The 27,595-nt window shown below is 38.3% G+C and overlaps 1 protein-coding gene across 1 annotated transcript in view; it reads right to left on the minus strand.

Moving 5' to 3' along the window:
* LOC311178812 (complement factor H-like) overlaps nt 1-27,595 on the minus strand; it is a gene marked incomplete at both ends in the record, with an annotated part of 67,712 nt that overhangs the window by 39,453 nt on the left and 664 nt on the right. Inside the window, 6 exons of the mRNA XM_084245543.1 lie at nt 7,781-7,957; nt 9,784-9,909; nt 12,863-12,974; nt 13,478-13,656; nt 25,130-25,303; nt 25,985-26,146. Of these exons, the coding sequence (XP_084101669.1) occupies nt 7,781-7,957; nt 9,784-9,909; nt 12,863-12,974; nt 13,478-13,656; nt 25,130-25,303; nt 25,985-26,146 (930 nt within the window). The remainder of the gene's footprint in view (nt 1-7,780; nt 7,958-9,783; nt 9,910-12,862; nt 12,975-13,477; nt 13,657-25,129; nt 25,304-25,984; nt 26,147-27,595) is intronic.

Here is a 27,595-nt window from a genome sequence, read left to right on the forward strand (position 1 = left end):
TCCTGAACTTCCTGTTCTTTTGCTTAACCAAACTTCTTGAAAGCTATACCACATGTTAAATTTTCTTAGTAAACATTTTTCTTCAGAGGGGCTCTGTAGATTCTGCTCCTTTTTTTTTTTAAAGTTTTATTTTTTTGATCTGTCTTCTTCATGAAAACTGTTTCTGTTGTGGCTACTGTAGGATGTTAGGTAGTCAGCGCCAACAATTTTTTAAAAAACTGTTTTCTAACATGACATATCAACTGAATTAGAAATATTTACCACTTCAACTATCATAAGATGTAATTAGATTACAATTTCTTGGGTTTTGTAAGGTAGGCATGATGGCAAGAACTTTATAATGGCTATGGAGTGTAATAACCAAAGCAATCCTTTGAATTATTAGAGACTTCATGAATACTAAAATATTTTACAGATAAGAAGGCATGAATAATCTCCAGATAGTCTTGGTTGTTGCCCTAACGTGTTTGCTTAGTTTTGTTCTGAATTGGACTTGGAACCCATCTAGGTTAATTCCACAGGCTTTACCATTATTCAGTCTATCATGATAATTTTCCATCAATCATTTTCTTCTTTCCATATCTGTAACAACATTCTTTCTATGTTTTTCCTCCTGATTCTCTGGGTTCTCCTTTCTCTAACTGTGTTGTCGCCATTTCTCTTTTGTCTCACATCTAAATGTTAGAATGATCTTCGATCTGTCATGATTTCTCCTCTTTCTTCATTCTGCATTACCTTCCTATCTGATGTAATTGCTTTTTTGATGATAACCCCAAATATATATCTCCTGGCTACACCTGTATATTCAACTCTGTCGTTTAAGATCCAATTTAAAATGTCTGTGGGTAACTCAACCATAATGTGCCCACAGCAAAAGTTGTGATGTTCCTCCCCAAATCTTTTCTCTCCTGCCAGCACCACCTTACAGAAAGGCATGCCTATTTAACTAGTTGGTTAAAAAAAGTTCAAAAAATATTTGAACATACATGGGATTGCTGTGACTCTTACTCTTACTTTCACTTAATTTTAATAACATTTTCTATGTTTTCTAGCACCAAAATCTATCCCAAATCTGTCCTTTGTTCTGTATTTCCTCAGCCACCACCCAATGCACTTTTTATCTCTTCTTACCATAAATGGACTCCAGAATCTTCTCTTGCCAAGCACAAGCACAGGGAAAAGGTACGTTCAAAAATTCAAATTCCAAGAAGGCTCCTAGTGGAGCCAGAGCTAAGCTTCTGGCCCAGAGTCTGAGCCCAGAGGTCGAGAGGCACCCAAGGCCAGGGCAGACAGGGCGCCCAGGGGAGTGCGTCTCTGCATTGTCATTTCAGAACTGGGATCTTTCTTCAATAAAAACTGCTTGAGGAGAGGGGCGGAGCACCATGGTGGCCAGGAGACACTGAGAGTGAGATATCCCATTAAATAAAAGTTAATAGGGTGGAAAAGCAGCAGGTCCCAGTGAGAACTGGGATGACTCCAGCAAACTACCAGAAGAAGAAAGTTGCCATAAAAGAGGACCAGAAGGGAGGAAAGCTCAGAACCCTGCTCCCCTCCCCGACCCACACAGTTGGCACTCTCCGACCAGCAGAAAGGAGGAAAAAAACAAACTAAAACGACCAACAAGAACAAACTATGCATCAAGCGGGACTGTGAGTGGAAAGGGACTATTTCAGCCACCACACCCCATGAACAGGAGCTGAGGAGAACCCTGCAGGATTCGTGAGGAGGTGAGTGACCGGCTCCAGGCGCCATTAGAGAACAACAGAGACCCCCAGAACTGCACACAGCCCCGCACTGGCGAGTATGCTTGTGCAGAAAAGCGGCGTGCTTGAAAAGCAAATGCAGATAGTGGCTGCCCAGGTCCCCACGCCTGTGACCTAGGCTTGTGGGGAGATGCGCCCTGGCCCTCACTGAGGTGTAAGTCCCTCATTGAGTAATCAGGAACCAGGCACCAAGGCACGGGACCGGGGTGCAAAAGGCGCCATTTCTGCGGCCACTGAACAGGGCTACAGCCCGCGTCCTGGACCTGAGGGCTTTGGAACTGAGACCCAGGGCATGAAAATAGGGGCGTGGGTCCTCCACGTCGGTGGAGCACAGGGCAGGCACCGCACCCCAAAGCCGATGAGATTTTCCCTAACATTCCCACTCTGTTCCCTGTCCCACAGGGTGAAAAAGGCAGCCCCCCAAGGACAACAGTAGAGATCTCTGGCGCCAACTAGCGACCAGAGAAAAAAAGTCACTAACACCCCATAGAACAGAAAAGACTGCTTGAAACCGGCAGAGGGCTCCTGGAGGAGCCCGTGGCCAGCTGGGAAGTTAGCCCACCACAGGCCCCTTCAGACCAGCAGTCTGAGCCCACAGGGGGAGCGGGCAACCACGGCTGGGGCAGACCGGGTGCACAGAAGTGTGTGCCTGAGACCGGACGCGCAGGGAGTGCATCCCACATCGCCATTTTAGAACAGGGACATTTCTTCAGTAAAGACTGCCTGCAGAAGGCTCCCTCAGGAGGCAGAGGTGAGCGGGGAAGCTCACCCACGCCAGGCCCCTTCTGGCCTGCAGTCCAAACCCAAAGTGGGAGTGGGAACCCACCACCGGGGCAGACCAAGCGCACAGGGGAGTGTGTCCCCACATTGGCATTTTAGAACAGGGACCTTTCTTCAGTAAAGTCTGCTTGAAACAGACAGATGGCCCCTGGAGGAGTCAGAGGGGAGCGGAGAAGCTCACCCAAGATGCAGCCAGTCCCAGCAACACAGTGTCCCAATTCATACAACAAATTAGAAAATAGTAGGGAGTAGAAGAACCACACGCAACCTAACAACTCTTCAGGAAAAAAGCACACCACAAAAAGAAAACCACCTCCCAGATAGCAACGACAGTAACTTGGAAGAACTTCTGAGCCTTCCAGAAAGAGAATATAAAATTGCCGTGATTAAAAAAATGGCAGAACTCATAAAGGAAAACAATGATCAGAAGAAGGAAATGGAATCCCTAAAGAGGGAAAACAATGCTCAGAAGAATGAAATTGAGTCCCTAAAGAGGGAAGGAAAAGAAACGCAGGAGATCAAAGAATTAAAGGAGGAACTAAAGAACTCTGGGAAAAGCAATGAAAGCAGAATAGATGAAATGGAAGAACGAATAAGTACTCTTGAAGACACAGAAATAAAAAGAACCAAAACAGAAAAGGAAAGAGAAGTACGAAGGAAAAAGAACGAGGAAAGACTTTGGGAACTATCTGACTCCATGAGGAAAGGAAATATAAGAGTTATAGGAATACCAGAAGGAGAGGAGAGAGATGTAGGAACAGAGAAAATATTCAAAGAGATAATTGAAGAGAACTTCCCAAGTTGAAGAAGGAGCTGAAAATTGATATACAAGAAGCAAGAAGAACACCAAACTTCCACGACGAAAGGAAAAATACAGCAAGACACATAATAGTAATGCTCCCAAGAATCCAGGACAAGGAAAAAATAATGAAGCTGACAAGAGGGAAGAAACAGATAACATTCAAAGAAAAACCAATCAGGCTGACATCAGACTTCTCTGAAGAAACACTATGGGCAAGGAGAGAGTGGAGGGACATAGTCAACAGACTCCAAGAAAACAGATGCCAACCAAGAATACGCTATCCCGCAAAGCTCTCCTTCCTCTTTGAAGAAAGAATAAGGACCTTCCCAGACAAACAGAAACTCTGGAATTTCATTACGACTAAACCCCCACTCCAAAAAATACTACAAGGAATCCTAAAGTCAGACCCTCAGAGGGACGAATAACAACGAAAGAAGGCCCCCCAAAATAAAAAATAATAATAAAAAGTTATTAAAAGAATAAATAAATAAAATCAAAAGAAAGACAAATACAATGGCAAATACAGATGCTAACATATCAATATTAACTCTAAATGTAAATGGACTAAAGTTTTCAATAAAAAGACACAGAGTTGCAGCCTGGATTAAGAAACAAAACCCAACCTTTTGCTGTCTCCAGGAAACACATTTAGCTACAAAAGATAAAAATAGGCTCAAAGTTAAAGGATGGAAAACAATCCTACAAGCAAATGGACCAAAAAAGAAAGCAGGAACAGCTATACTTATATCAGATAAAACAGATTTCAAACTCAAAAAAATAAAAAGAGACCCCAATGGTCACTACATTATGATCAAGGGGACAATACTTCAAGAAGAAATAACACTCATTAACATATACTCACCAAACGAAGGAGCGCCAAAATAAATCAGACAACTGTTGTCCTCTCTGAAAACAGACACCAGAGAAAACACATACGTAGTGGGAGACTTCAACACACCACTATCAACAATGGATAGATCAACAAGACAAAAAATAAGTAAAGAAACTAAAGCTCTAAATAAGGACCTAGAGCATTTGGGCTTAACAGACATCTATAGAACACTAACCCCCCAAAAAATGGAGTACACATTTTTCTCAAGCGCACACGGATCATTCTCCAGGATCGATCACATACTGGGGCACAAGACAAACGTCAACAGATACACCAAGATTGAAATCATACCAACCATCTTTTCTGGCCATGAAGGCATCAAACTAGAAATAAACCATAAAAAGAAGGCAAGGAACTTTCCTCCCTCCTGGAGATTAAAACCCACACTACTAGAAGACCACTGGACTAATGAAGAGCTCAAAGAAGTAATTAAAAAATTCTTTGAATTGAATGACAAGGAGGAAACCAATATCCTAAATGTATGGGACGCAGCAAAAGCAGTAATATGAGGAAAATATATAGCAATAGAAGCTCACGTCAAGAAATAAGAAAGAGGGGCCTTCCCGGTGGCGCAGAGGTTGAGCGCTGGGTTGTGAAGCCGCCCACGGCCTCTGCAGCGCCAGTTCGATCCCCGGCTGCTCCCCAGCCACCGCAGGAGGGTCGCATATGGCGCGCAGACCTCTCCTGCCGCCCGCTGCTCCCCTCAGCAGTGTACTTCGGTCCTTCTGCCTGCTCTGCTCCCCGCTCTGGCTCTGGTGAATTCTCTCACCCTCCTGCGCTTCTGACTGTACCCAGTGCTTGTATAAATAAATAAATCTTAAAAAAAAAGATAAAAAAAAGGAAAAAAAAAAGAAAAAAGAAACAAGAAAGAACTCAAAGAACCAACCTAATCTCGAAGCTCAAAGATCTAGAAAAAGAACAACAAAAAAACCCCAAAACCAGTAGAAGAAAAGAAATAATAAAAACCAAAGCAGAAATAAATGAAATTGAAACTAAAAAAACAATCCAAAAGATCAATGAAACCAAGAGCTGGTTCTTTGAAAAAATCAATAAAATAGACAAACCCCTAGCCAGGCACACAAAGGAAAAAAGGGAGAAAGCACAAATAAACAGGATCATCAATGAAAGAGGAGAAATCACAACGGACACAGCAGAAATCAAAAGAATAATCAGTAACTTCTATGAACAGTTATATGTAAACAGTTGAACAATCTAGAGGAGATGGACAAATTCCTACATCTCTACAATCAACCAAAGCTAGATAAAGAAGAAATAGAACACCTAAACAGACCAATTACAAGCAGCAAAATTGAAATGGTAATCAAAAACCTCCCCAAAAACAAAAGTCCAGGACCTGATGTATTTAAAAATGAATTCTACTGAACATTCAGTGACGAATTAGTGCCTGTCCTTCACAAACTCTTCCAAAAATTTGAGAAGGAAAGGGCAATACCAAACACGTTCTATGAAGCCAACATTACATTAAACCAAAACCGAACAAGGACAACATAAAAAAGGAAAACTGCAGGCCAATCTCCCTAATGAACACTGATGTAAAAATCCTCAATAAAATTTTAGCTATCAGAATACAAGAATGCATCCATAAGATAATTCACCACGACCAAGTAGGATTCATTCCAGGGACACAAGGATGGTTCAACATCTGAAAATCAATCAACGTTATCCAACACATCAACAAAAAGAAATGTAAAAACCATATGATAATATCAACAGATGCTGAGAAAGCTTTCAACAAAGTGCAACACCCATCCATGATAAAAGCCCTTGAAATTCTTGGGATACAAGGAACATACCTCAACATCATAAAGGCCATCTATGACAAGCCAACAGCCAGTATCATTCTCAATGGTGAAAAGCTGAAAGCAATTCCATTAAGATCTGGAACAAGACAAGGATGTCCACTCTCACCACTGCTTTTCAATATAATACTGGAAGTCTTAGCCAGAGCAATAAGACAAGAGAAAGACATACAAGGAATCCAAATAGGAAAAGAGGAAGTCAAACTATCACTATTTGCAGATGATATGATAATATACATAGAGAACCCCAAAAACTCCACAGAAAAACTAATTCAACTCATCAATCAGTTCAGTAAAGTGGCAGGATACCAATCAACACTCAAAATCAGTAGCCTTCCTATACACAAACAATAAATCTGAAGAAGAAGAAATTTAAAAAAACCATCCCTTTTATTATTGAAACAAAAAAAATCAAATATTTGGGAATAAATCTAACAAAAGAGGTAAAGGACCTATACAAAGAAAACTATAAAACACTTTTAAAAGAAATAGAAGAAGACACAAAGAAATGGAAAGACATCCCCTGCTCATGGATTGGAAGAATAAACATTATTAAAATGGCCATCCTACCAAAAGCAATCTACAGACTCAATGCTATTCCTATCAAAATTTCAATGTCATTCTTCAGAGAAATAGAACAATTATTGATGAAATTCATATGGAATCACAAAAAACCCCGAATAACCAAAGCTCTCCTGAAAAAGCAAGAAGGGAATGGAGGCATCACACTCCCAGACTTCAAACTCTACTACAAAGCCATAATCATCAAAACTGCATGGTATTGGAACAAGAACAGACACACAGACCAATGGAATCGAATAGAAAATCCAGAAATAAACCCACAGATTTATGGTCAACTAATCTTTGACAAAGGAGCAAAGACTATGCATTGGAGCAAAGAAAGTTTGTTCAATAAATGGTGCTGGGAAAACTGGGTCGCTACATGTAAAAGAATGAAGCTTGACCACTACCTCACACCATACACAAAAATCAACTCAAAATGGATTAAAGAACTAGACATAAGACCTGAAACCATAAAATACATAGAAGGAAATATAGGTGAAACAGTACGTGATATGCACATCAAAGACATCTTTACAGACACATCACCCAAAGCAGTGATAGTGAAGGCAAAGATAAACAGCTGGGACTACATCAAATTAAAGAGCTTCTGCACAGCAAAAGAGACAATAACAAAAACAAAGAGAAACCCCACCAACTGGGAGAACATTTTTGAACACAACACTAATGATAAAGGACTGATCAGAAAAATCTGCAAAGAGCTGATGAGACTCAACAACAACAAAGAAAATAATCCAGTCAAAAAATGGGCAGAAGAGCTAAAAAGAAACTTCTCTGAAGAGGAAATGCAAATGGCCAACAGGCATATGAAAAAGTGTTCAACATCACTTGTAATCAGGGAAATGCAAATCAAAACTGCCATGAGATACCATCTTACACCAGTGAGAATGGCACATATTTAAAAAAACTAGCAAGAACAAATGTTGGCGAGGTTGTGGAGAAAAAGGAACTCTCCTGCACTGTTGGTGGGAGTGCAAACTGGTCCAACCACTATCGAGAGCTGTGTGGAGATTTCTTGACCTTTATCAGTTAATAACAATCAGCAAGTGACACCTTGATGTTAATCATTGTCCCTAAAATTGACTCTAATTATCAATTTTACTAATTCTGAAAAAAGGAATACACCAAAAATAGCACTTACCATGGCATGTAGGTTTATCAGACCAACCATTGTCACCACATATTATGGACCCATTGGTGCCTCCATCTCTGTTCTCATATCCCTTGTCACATTCATATTCCACCTTGTCATTGAGTTTAAACCATCTGCTGTCGTTTTTGGGTCTGGCATGCTCGAATACTGGCGTATCACACGATTCTAATGCATGATAGAATTGAATATTCCATTTCAAATATTATTTAATGGACAATCTAAGTGAGTCAATCCCATCCCAAGAGAAAATGATCTTATCACAGAGTATGCTAATATCAAAGAGTGTACTGATTATATAAAAATAAGCTATGTCAATGATAATTCACTGTCCAAATGCTTACTCACAGTGAAAAAAAAGTTTCTACATTTAATATCTGAAAATTTTGTTTTAAGAACATTTTTCTCAATTATTTTTCTGCCTTTATGCCATGAGACAACAAAATAGACCATCACAGATATATTGTTCTTATTATTACTAAACCAGAATAGCATTTTGTGAATGAAGATGTCAAACTTAGTAACAGTTGTGACAACTAGACCAGAGAAAAATAGATTAATTGCAAAAAGATTAACTTTCAATAATCTGAGTAAATTGTTAAACATTCTATAAAGCTGTTTACTTTGAAATATATTAACTTTAAGGCATAAATCAGATTTAATATCCTCAAATATTATCCTAATGTCTTTGTATTCTTCTGTAATTATCAATATTAAATATAAAGTTCTATTGGGCCTCCCCGGTGGCTCAGCCGGTTGAATGCAGCTCTGTGAAACTGTCTGCAGCCTCTGCAGCACCAGTTCGATCACCAGTCGGCCGGGGAGATACCCACATGGTGCGGCAGACCTGTTCTGTCTTGTCCACTGCTCCTCTCAGAAGTGTAAAAAAATATATAGAGCGAGTTGTATTGCTCCTAACTAGATATAAGAAAAATAAAGTGTTTAAACATAGTTTCAATGTTCACTAAATGCTGCACTACAATAATATTAATACAATATTTAATATTCCCCAATTTTATAATTTCTATAGGCAGCTAGCTTAAAGCTCTTAAAAAATAAAGCAAAATTATACTAATTAGGTAAACAGAGATATTTTCTGTTCCATAAAAAGAGTGTTATAATGGATAATTAATCACAATTTAATATGAGATGATTTTGAGCTAGGGGCAAATATATCACATGTCTCTTTGACTAGAATCATAAAGCATAGAAATTGTCAAAAAATGGAAATGGAAGGAAAACAGGAGAAATGTGTGTCTTAAATATCCACTACATTGAAATGACTATATTAAATGTCACTTTTAAAATGTCATTGAATGACTTTGGGGTTAATGTAAGTGAGCAAGTTCTTAGAAAAATCTTCTTAAATGTCTAAATAATGGAAAAGGAGAACCTCTAAGCAGAACATATTTTGGTGCTGTCGAAGTATTTCTCCTTCTCCGTAACTACATAACTACAAGGAATTTACGAAAATTTTCTAGAGGATTTTCTAAAATGGGCCTACCCTATAATATCAAACTTCTACATTATACAAGTTATTTTATTCTAAGATCATGCATTGTGCACCCATGAGTTCACATGAAAATCTGCATTTTATGCCTAAAAACAGAGACTCTCATATAAAAGTGGGATTACCTAAAAAAAAGATACCGTAGGCACAGAAATCTCGGGTAGAATAATTGAGGTTACACCTAAGTAGTTTTCAAATCATAGGATAGTTTAAAGTGCAAAACACTTGACCTAAAAAGTGGATTGGTATTCTACTCTACTGTTAATTAATCTTAAATGGCAAAATGTTATGTATTTTTTCAGTTATTTTTATTTATCTTTTCAAATAGAGCCATACAGGCAACCCCACCCCAAATAGTTAAGTTAAACTAAACTTTCTAAAGTATCATTTCGGTGATGAGCAATAACAATTAATTACTTACTAATGCATCTAGGTTGAGCTGACCATCCGTTTTTCGTACATTTAATTGATCCTGACATTTTACCATCTTCTGTTAAATATCCTGGTTTACACTTATATTGTAAGTGTAATGCCTTATGTAAGGCATATGTACTATTAGGTTCAGAAATAAAACCATTCTCAATTTCTAAATCTCGTTTTGAGCATGTTTCTAAAAGGGATAAAGCATATGGAAAAGGTAAGAATATGTTCAAAAAACATTTTCATAATGGTTCAAATAGTATTACAACATAAAAATTAAGGAGTCATTCCTGTTCAAGACCTTGTGTTTTTAAAATATAAGCTGAATTTCCAAGATACAAAGCCAAGATATGTTATTCATTTCTTTTTGGGGCAAAGTAAATTTCAAATATTCAGAATCACTTCTAAGAAATTATACACAGGAGCACAAAAAGATTATCAGGCATCCAAATGCAAAGTAATGAATCTAGATATACTCCTCATACATTATATGAAAATTGACACAAAATTGATCATGTATACAAAAGCAAAATATAAACGTCTAGAAGAATGGCTGAAATTGGTTTAGGCAAAAAGGTTTTAATGGTCACCAAAAGCCTGGCTCCTCAGAGAAAATTTTAATACAGTGACTGGTATCAAAATTAAACACTTTTGCTCTGTGAATGACTAGTGAGAAAAATGAAAAGTAAAGCTACGTTGGAGGGAAATATTTGCCAATCATATACCCAATTGAAAGCCTTATAGCCAGAATATATAAATTAGTTTCAAAAATACAGTAATAATGAAACAATTTAGTGAAGGAGTAGGGAAAGATTTCCAGTCCTGAAAAAAAATATGTGTAACCAGAAAATAATGCTCAACAGCATTAGTAATTGAGCAATGAAAGACACGAGAAACTGACTATATCCAGTCTTAGCAGGGCTGAGGAATAGTTGGAGCACTTAGACATGGCATGTGTGAATGAAACATGACGATCAACCAAGACAAGTTTATCCGTTTCTTGTAATTTAAATGCATACTTAGCATCCATCTACCAATTCCAGACCTAGATAATTACCCATGAAAAATGAATTTGTGGTCCTGCCTGGTTGCCTACAGGTTAAGTCTCAGTGCTATCACAGCTGTGGCCTGAGTTTGATCCCCAGCCAGGGAACTAACCCACATATGGAGCAGCTGACTTCTGTCCTGCCCATTGCTCCCCTTAGCAGTGTATTTCAGTAAATACACCCATCCTGCTTCCCAGTCTGTCTCTCTGGTGAATCCTCTAAAACCCCGGCACCTCTGGCATACACCCCTGTTCTTCTACACAAAAATAAATTTAAAAATCTTTAAAAAAAGAAGAAGAAATGAATTTGTGTTCATACAAAAACCTATATGTGAATATTTTTTAGCAGTAACATTCACAAATGCCCCAAATTGGAAACTACCCAAATGTTTTCAATGAGTGAATGTACTAACCAAGTGTGGTACACAATACAATGGAACAAAACTCAGTAGTAAAAATAATTACGATTGGTATGTAACTACATGAATTATACTGATTCAAAAGTAGACTAACTAGGGCCTCCCTAGTGGCACAGCGGGTTGAGCGCAGTGCTGCGAAGCTGTCCACAGCCTCCTCAGCGCCGGTTCAATTCCAGGCCGGCCAGGGAGAATCCCACATGGCGTGGCAGACCTGTCCTATCTGGCCCGCTGCTCCCTTCAGCAGTGCTTTCGGTCCATCTACCTGTTCTGCTCCCCACTCTGTCTCTGGTGAATCACCCTCCCGCGACTCTGTCCTGTACCCCAGCTCTTGTATAAATAAATAATAAATGTTTTAAGAAAAAAAGCCAAAATAAACTAGACTAACCAGATAACATAGTGTGTGTTAGACCTCCATCATTTGGGATCAAATGTAAAACTATTGTTTCTTTGGGGGACATCTTATTTCATTAACACTTCATGTTTTTTTTTTAAAGTTTTTAATTAGTTTCCTTGTGTTTGAAGTAGTCACTTCCTCTAGTCTTTAATGACCAACATTGGCAGAGAAATACCCCTGTGAAAACTGTTAAGGATTCAAAGACTTTTTCTGGGACCCTGTTTATGGATATACCTGTTGATCATGTGTTACTCTCACTAGGAAGGGAATTCTTAAATTGCCTGCCTTTTGTCACTCTTGCAGAGTCAGTCTGGCAGCTGACACTTTCCTGTTCGCTTGTCCTAAAACCATGCTGAATGCTGAAGCCTGTGTTTTGAACCCATTCCTGAGTCAAGTTAGCTTTCTCTTACTCACTAGCCATCTGTAAAGACAACATTTTGACATGTGCACAGCGGCCTGCCCATGGTGTGGGTTGGGGCGAGGTGTGCAGAGAATCAGGGTGCCTGTGGGTGAGAAGGATCTGTAGCACAGCTCCCCCATGGCTAGTGGACAGGCTTCCTAGTAAAGGAAGGTTGCCCGAGGTTGGTAGGAGTTCTGTCCCTTTATGAATTCGGAGGCCTGGATGCTCTGTTCCAAGTTTCTCTCACCGCTTTGTGCTACTGCTGATCTCTCTATTGTGGGCTATTGTGGATGTGGTGAGAAAGAAGGGGGCCTTTTTCTAAATGTCAAGCACAGCCTAGGAAGCTGGACACTCACACATTTTTTTTCTTTTCCCCTCTGCAGAAACCATGTACTGAGTGCATCCTCTTGGCTGTGCCTCTTTAGGGGAGGGGTGGGGAGATACAAGTTAAGTGAAACTGTTACTGTCATCCCCTCCAGTGCAGCCAATCTGGAACCAGTTTGATGCAACAGTGTGCTGAAACTTCTTTGCTAGAGTTCCAGATTCCCACAAAGATACTCTTCTTCGTAGGTAATTGTCAAAAACAGTGCCTTTTGTGGAGAAGATGGTAGAAACTCCTTTACGTCCTTCTTGCTGATATCACTCTTTTTACAAGTTTTGTCCGTGGATCTTTTACTGTCTTCTTGACTCTGTCTATCAATAGCACATTAATTTTGCTGTGTACTTATCAAGTGATTGCTGTGTCGACTCATACACACTTGAAAAGAGTAAAACCAAATAGATCCATTGGCAAAACAGAAGTTAATTGAAACTTTTTGCTGCAGTTAAGATACACAAGTCTTGGGAAATCATCAACATACTCGGTTCTTAGACACCTGTACTTACTGACTTTAATGCATCTGGAAGGAGGGGACCAGTTATTCTCTGTACATGTCATTGTATTCTGCTCATCCTCAAGACTGTAGCCAGGAAGGCATTCGACACGTACAGATTCACCCTGTAAATACCATCTTGGTCTCAATGGATAGTTTCCATTTTCCAAATAATTGAAAATACATTTTCCTAAGGATCACAAAAAAGATAAATGAAAATGAAGAGGCCCATATATTTGATTAAAGTAGAAAACTAAAAATATATTTAAATGCCTAATTGACAATACAGTAACTTAAAAAACCCATTAATGCTTCTGCCAAATGTTTGTTTAAAAAGATTAATTCAATATATGAAGTTATTTATCTTGTTTTTTAATTGCTAAAATGAATGTGAATTATGTAGATATTTATATAAAATCCCTAGTTTTATTTCTCATGTAATTTTCATGAATAGCTTCTCTTCAAATCAAGGACCTATTTTGTTTTTTTTTTTTTGGCTCCTAGCATTCATCTCTTAGCCTTATTTTTGTCAGAGAAGCCTTAAGTGTACTCTCTTTTCTGTCTCCATCTTTTGAAAGATTTATGAACCCAATTTTAAAGATGTTTACTTACTGAGGCATGGCAGTACTGGCTCCCATCCTTCTGGTTTGCAAGTAATTGTACCCCAAAATTGTTGTGAAGGGGTCACAAAATTTTCATCACAGCTATAGTAGTAATAACGTCCTATGGATACTGGAAAGTATGGTCTATAATATGCTTCATTATATAGATGTCCATGTTTAATTTCTGGAAAATTACAGGGCTTCACTTGCAATAAGAAAAAAAAAAACATAAATCATGTTTTACCCAAATAAAAAATTAGAAATTGTTTTCGCTATGAATTTTCTTATTTGCATAATTACACTTATTGCATTGGGACTGTAGGTCAAAAGTGTTGAAAATGATTGAGGTGAATGTGGAGGCCCTTGGTGGTAATGATAAAATTATGTGTGTATGGCTTATGATGATTAAACTTATATAAAATCTGTACAGAACTTTTTAATGTAATCTCCGTAAGAGCATATATAGTAGTGTTGTTTAATTAAATAAGCACCTTGGTTGGGAAATGAAGATACTGATTTTATCACTCATTATATTTATTTTATTAATTAACTTTTTTTTTTTTCTTTCCATATGCAGGAATTTATTTTTTTTTTTTATAAATTTTATTGTTATATTCCCCATACAATTGCAGCCCCCCATTCTGACCCCAATTCCTCCCCTCCCACCCCCGCCCCCCTAAAAGTGTCTCTGGTTCATAGTTTTTTGTTGATTTTGATTTTCACTTTCTTATAGTTATTCATTTTCCTGGTCCCTTATTTAAGTTTTCTAGATTCCTGCTATGAGTGAGACCATCCGGTATTTTTCTTTTTCTTTTTGGCTTATTTCGCTGAGCATGATCCCTTCCAGCGCCATCCATGTTGCAGCAAATTGCATGTGTTTATCTTTTTTGAATGCTGAGTAATATTCCATGGTATATATGGACCACATCTTCTTGATCCAGTCATCTATTTTTGGGCATTTGGGTTGTTTCCAAAGCTTAGCTATTGTAAACAGTGCTGCTATAAACATAGGGGTGCAGGTGTTCTTTGGAATTGATGTTTCTGTGTCCTTTGGGTAAATACCTAGGAGTGGAATTGCTGGGTCATATGGAAGCTCTATGTTTAGTAGGTCCAGAAATCTCCACACAGCTTTCCACAGTGGTTGGACCAGTTTGCACTCCCACCAACAGTGCAGAAGAGTTCCTTTTTCTCCACACCCTCGCCAACATTTGTTGTTGCTAGTTTTTTTAATATGTGCCATTCTCACTGGTGTAAGATGGTATCTCATGGTAGTTTTGATTTGCATTTCCCTGATGACAAGTGATGTTGAACATTTTTTCATATGCCTGTTGGCCATTTGCATTTCCTCTTCAGAGAAGTTTCTTTTAAGCTCTTCTGCCCATTTTTTGACTGGATTATTTTCTTTGTTGTTGTTGAGTCTCATCAGCTCTTTGCAGATTTTTGTGATCAGTCCTTTATCATTAGTGTTGGGTGCAAAAATGTTCTCCCAGTTGGTGGGGTTTCTCTTTGTTTTTGTTATTGTCTCTTTTGCTGTGCAAAAGCTCTTTAATTTGATATAGTCCCAGCTGTTTATCTTTGCCTTCACTATCACTGCTTTGGGTGAAGTGTCTGTAAAGATGTCTTTGATGTGCAAATCACGTAGTGTTTCGCCTATATTTCCTTCTATATATTTTATGGTTTCAGGTCTTATGTCTAGTTCTTTAATCCATTTTGAGTTGATTTTTGTGTATGGTGTGAGGTGGTGGTCAAGCTTCATTCTTTTGCATGTAGCGACCCAGTTTTCCCAGCACCATTTATTGAACAAACTTTCTTTGCTCCAATGCATAGTCTTTGCTCCTTTGTCAAAGATTAGTTGACCATAAATCTGTGGGTTTATTTCTGGATTTTCTATTCGATTCCATTGGTCTGTATGTCTGTTCTTGTTCCAATACCATGCAGTTTTGATGATTATGGCTTTGTAGTATAGTTTGAAGTCTGGGAGTCTGATGCCTCCATTCCCTTCTTTTTTTTTCAGGAGAGCTTTGGCTATTCGGGGTTTTTTGTGATTCCATATGAATTTCATCAATAATTGTTCTATTTCTTTGAAGAATGACATTGAAATTTTGATTGGAATAGCATTGAATCTGTATATTGCTTTTGGAAGGATGGCCATTTTAATAATGTTTATTCTTCCAATCCATGAGCAGGGGATGTCTCTCCATTTCTTTGTGTCTTCTTCTATTTCTTTTAACAGTGTTTTATAGTTTTCTTTGTATAGGTCCTTTACCTCTTTTGTTAGATTTATTCCCAAATATTTGATTTTTTTTGTTTCAATAACAAAAGGGATGGTCTTTTTGATTTCTTCTTCTTCAGATTTATTGTTTGTGTATAGGAAGGCTACTGACTTTTGCGTGTTGATTTTGTATCCTGCCACTTTACTGAACTGATTGATGAGTTGAATTAGCTTTTCTGTGGAGTTTTTGGGGTTCTCTATGTATAATATCATATCGTCTGCAAATAGTGATAGTTTGACTTCTTCTTTTCCTATTTTGATTCCTTGGATGTCTTTCTCTTGTCTTATTGCCCTGGCTAGGACTTCCAGTATTATATTGAAAAGCAATGGTGAGAGTGGACATCCTTGTCTTGTTCCAGATCTTAATGGAATTGCTTTCAGCTTTTCACCATTGAGAATGATACTGGCTGTTGGCTTGTCATAGATGGCCTTTATGATGTTGAGGTATGTTCCTTGTATCCCAAGAATTTCAAGGGCTTTTATCATGAATGGGTGTTGCACTTTGTCGAAAGCTTTCTCAGCATCTATTGATATTATCATATGGTTTTTATATTTCTTTTTGTTGATGTGTTGGATAACGTTGATTGATTTTCGGATGTTAAACCATCCTTGTGCCCCTGGAATGAATCCAACTTGGTCGTGGTGAATTATCTTATGGATACATTGTTGGATTCTGATAGCTAAAATTTTATTGAGGATTTTTGCATCAGTGTTCATTAGGGAGATTGGCCTGTAGTTTTCCTTTTTTGTGTTGTCCTTGTTCGGTTTTGGTATTAGTGTAATGTTGGCTTCATAGAACGTGTTTGGTATTATCCCTTCCTTCTCAATTTTTGGGAAGAGTTTGTGAAGGATAGGCACTAATTCGTCTCTGAATGTTTGGTAGAATTCATTTGTAAATCCATCAGGTCCTGGGCTTTTGTTTTTGGGGAGGTTTTTGATTACCATTTCAATTTCGCTAATTGTAATTGGTCTGTTTAGGTGTTCTATTTCTTCTTTATCTAGCTTTGGGTGATTGTAGAGTTGTAGGAATTTGTCCATCTCCTCTAGATTGTTAAACTTGTTTCCATATAACTGTTCATAGTAGTTACTGATTATTCTTTTGATTTCTGCTGTGTCCGTTGTGATTTCTCCTCTTTCATTGATGATCCTGTTTATTTGTGCTTTCTCCCTTTTTTCCTTTGTGAGCCAGGCTAGGGGTTTGTCTATTTTATTGATTTTTTCAAAGAACCAGCTCTTGGTTTCATTGATCTTTTGGATTGTTTTTTTAGTTTCAATTTCATTTATTTCTGCTTTGGTTTTTATTATTTCTTTTCTTCTACTGTTTTTGGGGTTTTTTTGTTGTTCTTTTTCTAGATCTTTGAGCTTCGAGATTAGGTTGTTTCTTTGCGTTCTTTCTTGTTTCTTGATGTGAGCTTCTATTGCTATATATTTTCCTCTTATTACTGCTTTTGCTGCATCCCATACATTTAGGATATTGGTGTCCTCCTTGTCGTTCAATTCAAAAAATTTTTTAATTTCTTCTTTGATCTCCTCATTAGTCCAATGGTCTTCCAGTAGTGTGGTTTTTAATCTCCATGAGGTAGGAAAGTTCCTTGCCTTCTTTTTATGGTTTATTTCTAGTTTGATGCCTTCATGGTCAGAAAAGATGGTTGATATGATTTCAATCTTGGTGTATCTGTTGATGTTTGTCTTGTGCCCCAGTATGTGATCGATCCTGGAGAATGATCCGTGTGCGCTTGAGAAAAATGTGTACTCCGTTTTTTTGGGGTTTAGTGTTCTATAGATGTCTGTTAAGCCCAATTGCTCTAGGTCTTTATTTAGAGCTTTGGTTTCTTTACTTATTTTTTGTCTTGTTGATCTATCCATTGTTGATAGTGGTGTGTTGAAGTCTCCCACTACGTATGTGTTTTCTCTGATGTCTGTTTTCAGAGAGGACAACAGTTGTCTGATATATTTTGGTGCTCCTTCGTTTGGTGAGTATATGTTAATGAGTGTTATTTCTTCTTGAAGTATTGTCCCCTTGATCATAATGTAGTGACCATTGGGGTCTCTTTTTATCTTTTTGAGTTTGAAATCTGTTTTATCTGATATAAGTATAGCTGTTCCTGCTTTCTTTTTTGGTCCATTTGCTTGTAGGATTGTTTTCCATCCTTTAACTTTGAGCCTATTTTTATCTTTTGTAGCTAAATGTGTTTCCTGGAGACAGCAAAAGGTTGGGTTTTGTTTCTTAATCCAGGCTGCAACTCTGTGTCTTTTTATTGAAGAGTTTAGTCCATTTACATTTAGAGTTAATATTGATATGTTAACATCTGTATTTGCCATTGTGTTTGTCTTTCCTTTGATTTTATTTATTTATTCTTTTAATAACTTTTTTTTTTTTTTGGCCTTCTTTCATTGTTATTCGTCGCTCTGAGGTTCTGGCTTTAGGACTCCTTGTAGTATTTTTTGGAGTGGGGGTTTAGTTGCAATGAAATTCCGGAGTTTCTGTTTGTCTGGGAAGGTCCATATTCTTTCTTCAAAGAGGAAGGAGAGCTTTGCGGGATAGAGTATTCTTGGTTGGCATCTGTTTTCTTGGAGTCTGTTGACTATGTCCCTCCACTCTCTCCTTGCCCGTAGTGTTTCTTCGGAGAAGTCTGATGTCAGCCTGATTGGTTTTCCTTTGAATGTTATCTGTTTCTTCCCTCTTGCCAGCTTCATTATTTTTTCCTTGTCCTGGATTCTTGGGAGCTTTACTATTATGTGTCTTGCTGTATTTTTCCTTTCGTCGTGGAAGTTTGGTGTTCTTCTTGCTTCTTGTATATCAATTTTCAGCTCCTTCTTCACATTTGGGAAGTTCTCTTCAATTATCTCTTTGAATATTTTCTCTGTTCCTACATCTCTCTCCTCTCCTTCTGGTATTCCTATAACTCTTATATTTCCTTTCCTCATGGAGTCAGATAGTTCCCGAAGTCTTTCTTCGTTCTTTTTCCTTCGTACTTCTCTTTCCTTTTCTGTTTTGGTTCTTTTTATTTCTGTGTCTTCAAGATTACTTATTCGTTCTTCCATTTCATCTATTCTGCTTTCATTGCTTTTCCCAGAATTCTTTAGTTCTTCCATTAATTCTTTGATCTCCTGCATTTCTTTTACTTCCCTCTTTAGGGACTCAATTTCTTTCTTCTGACCATTGTTTTCCCTCTCTAGGGACTCAATTGCATTCTTCTGATCGTTGATTATTTTTCCCTTATCATTGTTTTCCTTTATGACTTCTGTCAGTTTTTTAATCACGGCAATTTTAAATTCTCTTTCTGGAAGGCTCAGAAATTCTTCCAAGTTATTGTCGTTGCAATCTGGGGGCTGGCTTTCTTTTTGTGGTGTGCTTTTTCTCTGGAGAGTTGCTAGGTTGCGTGTGGTTCTTCTCCTCCCTACTGTCTGTTTTCTAATTTGCCGTATGCGTTGGGACACTGTGTTGTTGGGACTTGCCGGCATCTTGGGTGGGCTTCTCTGTTCCCCTCTGGTTCTTCCAGGAGTCATCTGTCAGTTTCAAGCAGCCTTTACTGGAGAAAGGTCCCTGTTCTAAAATGCCGATGTGGGGACACACTCCCCTGTGCGCCTGGTCTGCCCCGGCGGTGGGTTCCTGCTCCCCTCTGGGCTTGGACTGCAGGCCAGAGGGGGTCTGGCGTGGGCGAACTTCCCCCGCTCACCTCTGGCTCCTGAGGAAGCCTTCTGCAGGTAGTCTTTACTGAAGAAATGTCCCTGTTCTAAAATGGTGATGTGGGACACACTCCCTGCACTTCTGGTCTCAGGCACACTATTCTGCGCGCCTGGTCTGCCCCGGCTGTGGGTGCTCGCTCTCCCTGTGGGTTCAGACTACTTGTTCAGAAGGGGCCCGGTGTGGGCTAACTCCCCAGCTGGCCACTAGCTCCTTCAGTAGCCTGTGCTGGGGTCAAGTCGCTAGGTGGCACCAGAGATCTCTCCTAGAGCCCTTGGGGAGCTGATTTTCCACCCCGTGGGACAGGGAGCAGAGCGGGGATGGTAGGGTACACCTCAACGGCTTTGGGGTGCTGTGTCTGCCTTGTGCCCCACCGTTGTGGGGAACCCACGCCCCTAATTTCGTGCCCCGGGTCTCAGTTCCAAAGCCCTCAGTTCCAGGACGCGGGCTGTAGCCCAGATCAGTGGCGCGGGAATGGCGCCTTTTGAATCCCGCTCCCCTGCCTGGGCGCCTTGTTCCTGCTCACTCAGGGAGGGCCTCCACCGTCTCCCCGCAAGCCTAGGTCGCAGGCGCAGGGCCCTGGGCAGCTGCAATCCGAGCGCCGCTTTCGCGCAAGCTTACCAGGCGGCTGGGGCTGTGTGCTGGTGCTGGTCTCCTCCTGGGGGGCGGGGCTCTCTTTAATGGCGTCTGGAGCTCACCTCCGCGGTGGATCCTGCAGGGTTCGCCTCAGCTCCCGTTCACGGGGTGTGGTGGCTGAAATAGTTCCTTTCCACTCACAGTCCCACTTGCTGCATCCGGTTTTTCTTGTTGGGCGTTTTGGTTTGTTGTTTCCCTCGTCTCTGCCAGTCGGAGAGTGCCGCCTCTGTGGGCGGGGGAGGGGAGCAGGGTTCTGCGCTTCCCTCCCTTCTTGTCCTCTTTTATGGCAACTTTCTTCTTCGGGCAGTTTGCTGGAGTCGTCCGTTTATCTTCCGTGTCCCAGTTCTCACTGGGACCTGCCACTTTTCCTCCCTATTAACTTTTTTTAATGGGAGATCTTACTCGCAGCGTCTCCTCGCCGCCATGTTGCTCCGCCCCTATTAATTAACTTTTAATTGAATTGATACTTGAATACCCCTATCTGGCATTGCCACTGTAGTACACCCACCACCAAATCACTAAAATAGTCCATTGCGCACCCTTCCCTCTATCTTCACTTCCCCCCATCCCCCACCATTGCTCCCCCCATGAGTGTTTCCGTTTTATAGTCAGCTTTCAAGGGTTAGTTTTTAAGGTTGTCTTTACCTGACCCTTGATTTAGTTACTATTATTCCACATATTAGTGACACCATCCCGTATTTATCTTTCTCGTGTTAATTTATTTCACTAAGCATTATCCCTTCTAGTTCTATCCAATTGCCGCAAATGGCATGAGTTTAACTGTTTTAATCACTGAGTAATATTCCATTGTGTGTACACATATATACATGTATATATCTGTATTTATAAACCATATCTCCTTGATTCAGTCATCTGTTTTTTGGCACTTAGTTTGTTTCCATAATTTGGCAATGGTAAATAGTGCTGCAATAACACGAGTGGATGTTTCCTTTTGAAGTAGTGTGTTTGAATTTTTTTCAGTAGATGCCTCAAAGTGGAATTACTGGGTGGTGTAACAGATCCATTTTTAATGTTTTGACACACTCCCACAATGATTTCCATAAGGGCTGGACCGGTCTGCATTCCCAGCACCAGTGCAAGAGAGTTCCCTTTTCTACACTTTCTCACCTGCACTTGTTTCGGTATTTTCAATGTGGGTCCTACTCACAGGTGCAAGATGGTATCTCACTGTGGTCTTGAATTGCATAGAGAACCATCAAGATGGCACAGAATAAAACTAATCAAAACAATCAGTTTAGCAAAGTGGCAGGGTATAAAATGAACACACAAAAATCAGTTGCCCTCCTGTATACAAACAATGAGATAGAGAAGTTAAGAAAGTGACCCTATTTACAATCATAACAAAAAAAATTTAAATACCTAGGAGTAACCTAACACAAGAGCTAAAAGATTATACAAAGAAAACTCTTATACATTGTTAAAAGAAATAGAAGACCCAAAGAAATGGAAAAATATTCCCTGCTCATGGATTTGAAGAATCAATAGTGTCAAAATGGTCATCCTACCCAAAGAAATATACAGATTCAGTGCAATCCCAATGAAAATATTAATAACATTGTTCAAATAACTGGAAGAAACACTACTGAAATTCATATGGAATTACAAAGACCCTGAATAACAGAAGCAATTCTGACAAAAAAGAAAGAATGGAGTTATCATATTTTCAGACTTCAATATATATTATTAAACCATAATAATTAAAACAGTGTAGTACTAAACCAAAAGCAGACACACAGACCAATGGGATAGAATTGAGAGCCCTGAAATAAACCCCACCCCCATATGGGCAGTTAATCTGTGATGAAGGAGCCAAGAACATGCACTCGTTTTATCTTCATTTCCATTCCCATTAGAATCAGATCCCTGACTTTTTTCCCCTGGATCAAGTCAATATGGGGAGATAGTGAGGTCTTTCTTGATCAACATTCATTATTTTTCTATTTATCAAAAACAATTTTAAAATACAGAAAAGCATATTTTCCATTGATCACATCATAGAGAAAAATACTATTATTCATACTTCAAAACAGCTATTGCGGGAAGTTTTGCTATAGTTAACCAGAGAAAAGGACATGAAATATTTCTTATTAAACATATCGTTAAGATTTTCATAGGCATTGACTAAATATTTATAAATTTAATTGGAGATGAGGTATTTTAATGTCATAAATATTTGTAAAGAGGTACAATACCTATCATTTTGAGTATTTGCTATATATTGAATAATGTGTATTGTATATTTAAGTGATGTGCTGTATGAACAACTTTACATATATTTTCAGAAATATTTGCCTTTTCATGGTATGATTTATTTATACTTCAGCAATTTTAATATCAGTGTAGTGTTAGTGTTTCTATGAAAGATGTTATGAGAAACTATACAACGCATTAGAAATGTTTCCACACATAGACACAAAGTGCTCCCTATCATCTTCATTCCTTAAATTCACTTCTCTATTTTTTTTGTTTGAATCAAGAAAATTTTCAGGTAGTTTCTACCTACTTTTCATCTGGATTATAAACTTTGAATCCTTCCATATACTGATGCCTTTCTTTAACAAAGATTTGTTTATGATGCTGTTTTTGCATATATATATTTTTGGCCAGTGGTCCATAACTCTCATTCTTGATACTTTTGCTCACTTTTTGAAACTTCAAGTGTTGAGATTAAAATGTTCACTTAGTCTCATTCCTTTTGAGTAACATTCTAATTTTTTTTTGCCTCGCTTTTTTGAGATTGAGGTTATTTTCTCTTCATCCTCAATTTTACCAATATTTATCTTGGCCATGTTTAAATATTTGGATTTACAGAAACCGATTCTTAAAGAACTCAATAAAATTTGCATGAAACTGTGAAGGAGGAATTTGAACTCTGGAGGTCTGATTTCAGAACAAGTATGGCTACCCACTTCCAGTGGTGATTCATAGGATATGAATAAAATAAAGTCGACCCCTGAGATTTCTTTTAAAAGGTGCAGGAAGGGGCCATCGTTTAAAGTATTATCATTGCAAAATGAATCACTGCTATTTTTCTCTTTCTTTTGGTACATTCAAATCTTTATCCCTCCAGTGAGATCAGCCCTGAGGCAAATACAGCATTTCATAAGGAATCGGAATAACACTGAGCTTATCAAGATTTAAAACAGCCTCATTCTCCCTCTAGGCTTGTGGTCTCATTAGCAGTTCTGGGGCTCCATCAATGTTTTAACTCAATTTGATCACGAAATTGATTAAAATATTTACTAGATTTTGAAGCTGTTTCTAGTACTTGTGTAATTGATTCCTCAAATGCAAGCCCAGGATCTTATGGTTACCACTGCTAAATGTCATATTGCTAGATTCAGCCTTAAACTCAAGATTCTATTTGAATGATGAATCTGTCCTACTGAAGATTCACTATCATCACCTCCTGTAACACTTAGTTTGTATGGCATTTCCTCTAAACTCTAAAACTGTTTGGTGACACAAATGAATAATAGAGTTGGTCTGAGAACATCGTCCTGCATCTGAGAACAACATCAGTTTATTTAATTTTTATTCTAAACTATGTGATCAACCATCTGACTTGTCAATTTCCCAACTAAAATGCAAGAACTTCATCAGTTCCTTGTGGAATAATTTGGCTGAGATGGAAATACCACTGGGCTCATCTACCATTTTCATAAATTAACAATAAATAATAAATATTTATTTTATAATTGTTCAGACATTGAAGTCTTATTTCATGCTGATATCAGTTTTCTCTTTAGGGAACTTATGCTTTGAAAACTCCTTTTGGACTTTAACTCTGGAATTAACTTGAAGTCATTAACCTATTATATGTAGCATCACATTTTCCGTCATGGAATGTCCATTTTAATTGTGGTGCATCTTTACAACAAACTGTGAAATATAAAGATAAGTAATATGATTGCAGAGGTGGAAAATATTTGAAAAAAGACAAGGGAAGCATACCCCCAAATCAAATATTCTGTCAAATTATATGGATTTTGCTGAAAATGATAGTTTTAGGAAATTTTGCAACCTCTTCAGCACTCATTCTTCAAAATAATGGACTTAATTCCCCTCCTCTTTGTGTGTCTGGACTTAGTGAGTCACTTTTAAAGAACAAATATGCTGGGGCCTCCTTAGTGGCACAGGGTTTAAGTCTTAGCGCAATCAATCTAGCATCAGCCACTGTGGCATGAGTTCCATCCCTGGCCAGGGAGCTAACCCACATGGCACAGCAGACCTTTCCTGTCTCGCCAGCTGCTCCCCTCAGCAGTGTATTTCGGTAGATCTGCCTGTTTTGCTCCCAACTCTGTCTCTGGTGAATCCTGTTACTCCCAGCACCTCTGGCCTAAACCTCAGTTCTTGTTTGCATAAATAAATAAAAATTTATCTTTGAAAAAAAAAAAAGAACAAATAGGACTGAACCAACAATGTGTGTCCGGGCATAGATGGTATGGAGGCTTCCTACTCTCAGATCACTAGGTATGGAGAGTCAGTTGCCCTTTAAGCAACCTGTGGAGAGTCCACGTGGGCAAGTACTGATGATTTCTGTCAAGTCATGTAAGTGAGCTCTCCTGGAAGCAGGTCCTCCAGAGCAGGCCCTAGGCTGGGCTGACCTCAGCCTAGCTAACATCCTGACTGCAAGACGGAGACTGATTCAGAGCTAGCCTGCTCAGCCACTCCCAAATTCCCGACCTTTAGAAGCTCAGAGATGATAATGGTTTATGTTTTTAAGTCAATATGCTTTGGAAAAAAATTGTTATATAGCAATAAATGACAAGTGTCTAGATTGTAGAAGCTACTCCTATTACCTAGTGTTTAGCTCAGGTATTAGAATTATATTAGTTCGAGAACTATGTATTTATATACATATATTTAACATTGACTAGCCAAAAGAATAAAAAGATTTACATTTATAAAGTATTTTTGATCCTATATAGAATTGGTTACTTTGAAAATCAAAGAAGCTTCTTGTTATATATACAATATGACAAATATTTTGATTAATTGTATCCACATTTCTGTGCTTAATTGAATTAAGAAGTAAATCAGGCTATGAATGGAACTTACAGCTACACCTTGGAGCAGGTACCCAGCCTGTCACAGTGCATTTTACTTTATTTCCCCGGGTTGTATGATAAAAGCCATCTTTACATTCATATGTGATTTCATCTTCAGTTCTGTATTTGGTCTTTACAGGTTTGTAGACAGCATTTGGAATATAAGGCTTATTACATGTTACTTCTGAAAAGAAAAAAAAAATGTATGGATAATGTAGGAATGACTACCCATTAAAATAACCAAGTACATGAAAACAAAGAAAGTGGGTATTATTTTTCTTTCCGATCACAGCACAAAATGGGAATAAAATGAGCATAGCATCATATTCTTTTTTTCTTTTCTTTTACACCATTGTTCATTTTGAAACAATATTTGTTTCCCACTCCCCCATCAGGTGTAGTCCCCCATAGACTTTCCTTCACCAGTCCACCCGTGCACCATCAGCACAGTCCCCTGTGCTCCACCCTCCCTCCCTCTGAACATCATATTCTCACTGTATCACTCATATCCCCCTATATCTCTCATCTAATATATTTATGTCCCCTGGACTCTTGATTTCTCCAAAGTCATCACCTATTTCATGATATTCCACTTGGGGCTATGAGTTCAGTGTATATTACATTAGCATTCTTTCTACTTTAAGCTTCTTGGCTTCTGAAGTTCTCATGTAGATTTTTATAAATATTCTGAATTTTTTCCTTCCAGACTCTTGGTAGGATCACTTGTCCCTGGCCAATTGAAGTAGGCATGCCATAGACCAAGTGAAATCGCTGTCTCCACTCTCCCATCTGTTAGTTATTCTTCACTCTACTGCTAACTGGCTTCTAATATCTACTCTGTGTTGGCACTGCTCTGACTAAAGACCCCCAGTTTCCAAATCCCCAAATTCCTTGTATTTGATATATTGCAGTGACTGGTGTCTATTATGGGCTTCTTCATTATGTGTTGTACTGGACAGATAAAACCCTCTGTCATCTTCAACACTGTTGGCCACTGGATTTTTCAAGTTCTCCTGTGCCTTACTTTCTATAATAAAAGGATTATATAACAGCATTCATTTCAGTTATTTAGGTCCAGGAGGAAGTTAGAGATAACCACATGTCCATCATTAGAAGATTGGATAAGTAAAACATATGCACACTTGCAGTCCTTAAACAACAACAAACTAGATTCAGCAACATGGAGCTGAATAGCGATAAGGCAGTAAAATCTGTGGTCATCTTTCATCTATGAAAAACATGCAAATGAGACATAATTAACAGATGTGTTTAAATATTTAAGAATGTATCAAATGCACATCCCAGTTTGGTTTAGGGGAACAAAATTCAGAATCCCCTTTATCCCTGATAAATATATACATAAAGGAAAAGTAGCACCCTTCATAGGCCAATCCTCTGACCTGACAAGTACAATTGACTTCATTGTTGCCCCAAGACACTCCGTAGGGTTGGGCAAAAGCATATGAGATCATAGCCTCTGTCTTCAAGCAACTGACTTTTTTTGTGGACCAAGCTTACAACCATATAATTAGAAAATTAGCTTGATTATTTCAGTGTCTTCATGAGACCTATAATAATTATATCAGGTGGTTTCCCCCTATTTAGACAGAAAAAGAAAACCAAAGAAAACTATGTAAATGTTACCATATTGTATAATTAGATGCATTAAATAAAGTGAATTCATGTATCTCACTTTCATCACTTTAATTTTAGCTTATCTTTTTTTCTGGTAGAAAATTTGTAGTAAACTGTCAGCTAAAAGTCAAGTATAATCTGGAGGATATTTTCTTTGAACAAATTCCTGAAGTTGTCTATTTTTCCAAGTAATTTTGCTTTGTTTCCTACATCTGTGGACATTTCATAACCTGACTTGTTTCTTGTCCCTATAACCTAATAATTCTCATCACTGTCCTCCCATACTCATCCACTGTCTGCCTCTTGTTCACAGTAACTCACACTGGAGGCTGTGTGGTTATGAAGATTTTTTATAGAGTCCGCAGGTTTTGGTTTGTCTGGACAGTCCTGGTTTCAATGTGTTGGCCACATATTTATTAATAGAGCCTCTTTCACTCCCAAAGTGTCCTCATTTGTGTAGTCAATTATATAGTCCTCCTACTTATTACAACTTCATGACTTCAATCAATGAGTAAAGCATTAGGATAAAAATCAAAATTTTTTTTTGACAGTTGATAATCTTGCTGAAGATTTACAGATACTTCTTATTTTTCAAATTTTCCACTTTAAGTTCTTACTTTATGTAAACTGAATTAAAATTATACAACTTTGTAGTGCTAGGAGTGGCTTCCAGTGAGCAATTGGAATTAAGGTTAATGCATTAATTCCAATGAACACCTGCACCCCTATGTTTATAGCAGCATTGTTTACAATAGCTAAGCTTTGGAAACAACCCAAATGCCTAAAAATAGATGACTGGATCAAGAAGATGTTGTACATGTACACCATGGAATATTACTCA

The sequence above is a fragment of the Talpa europaea genome (assembly GCF_964194135.1).
Source record: "Talpa europaea genome assembly, chromosome: 10".
Classification (NCBI taxonomy): domain Eukaryota; kingdom Metazoa; phylum Chordata; class Mammalia; order Eulipotyphla; family Talpidae; genus Talpa; species Talpa europaea.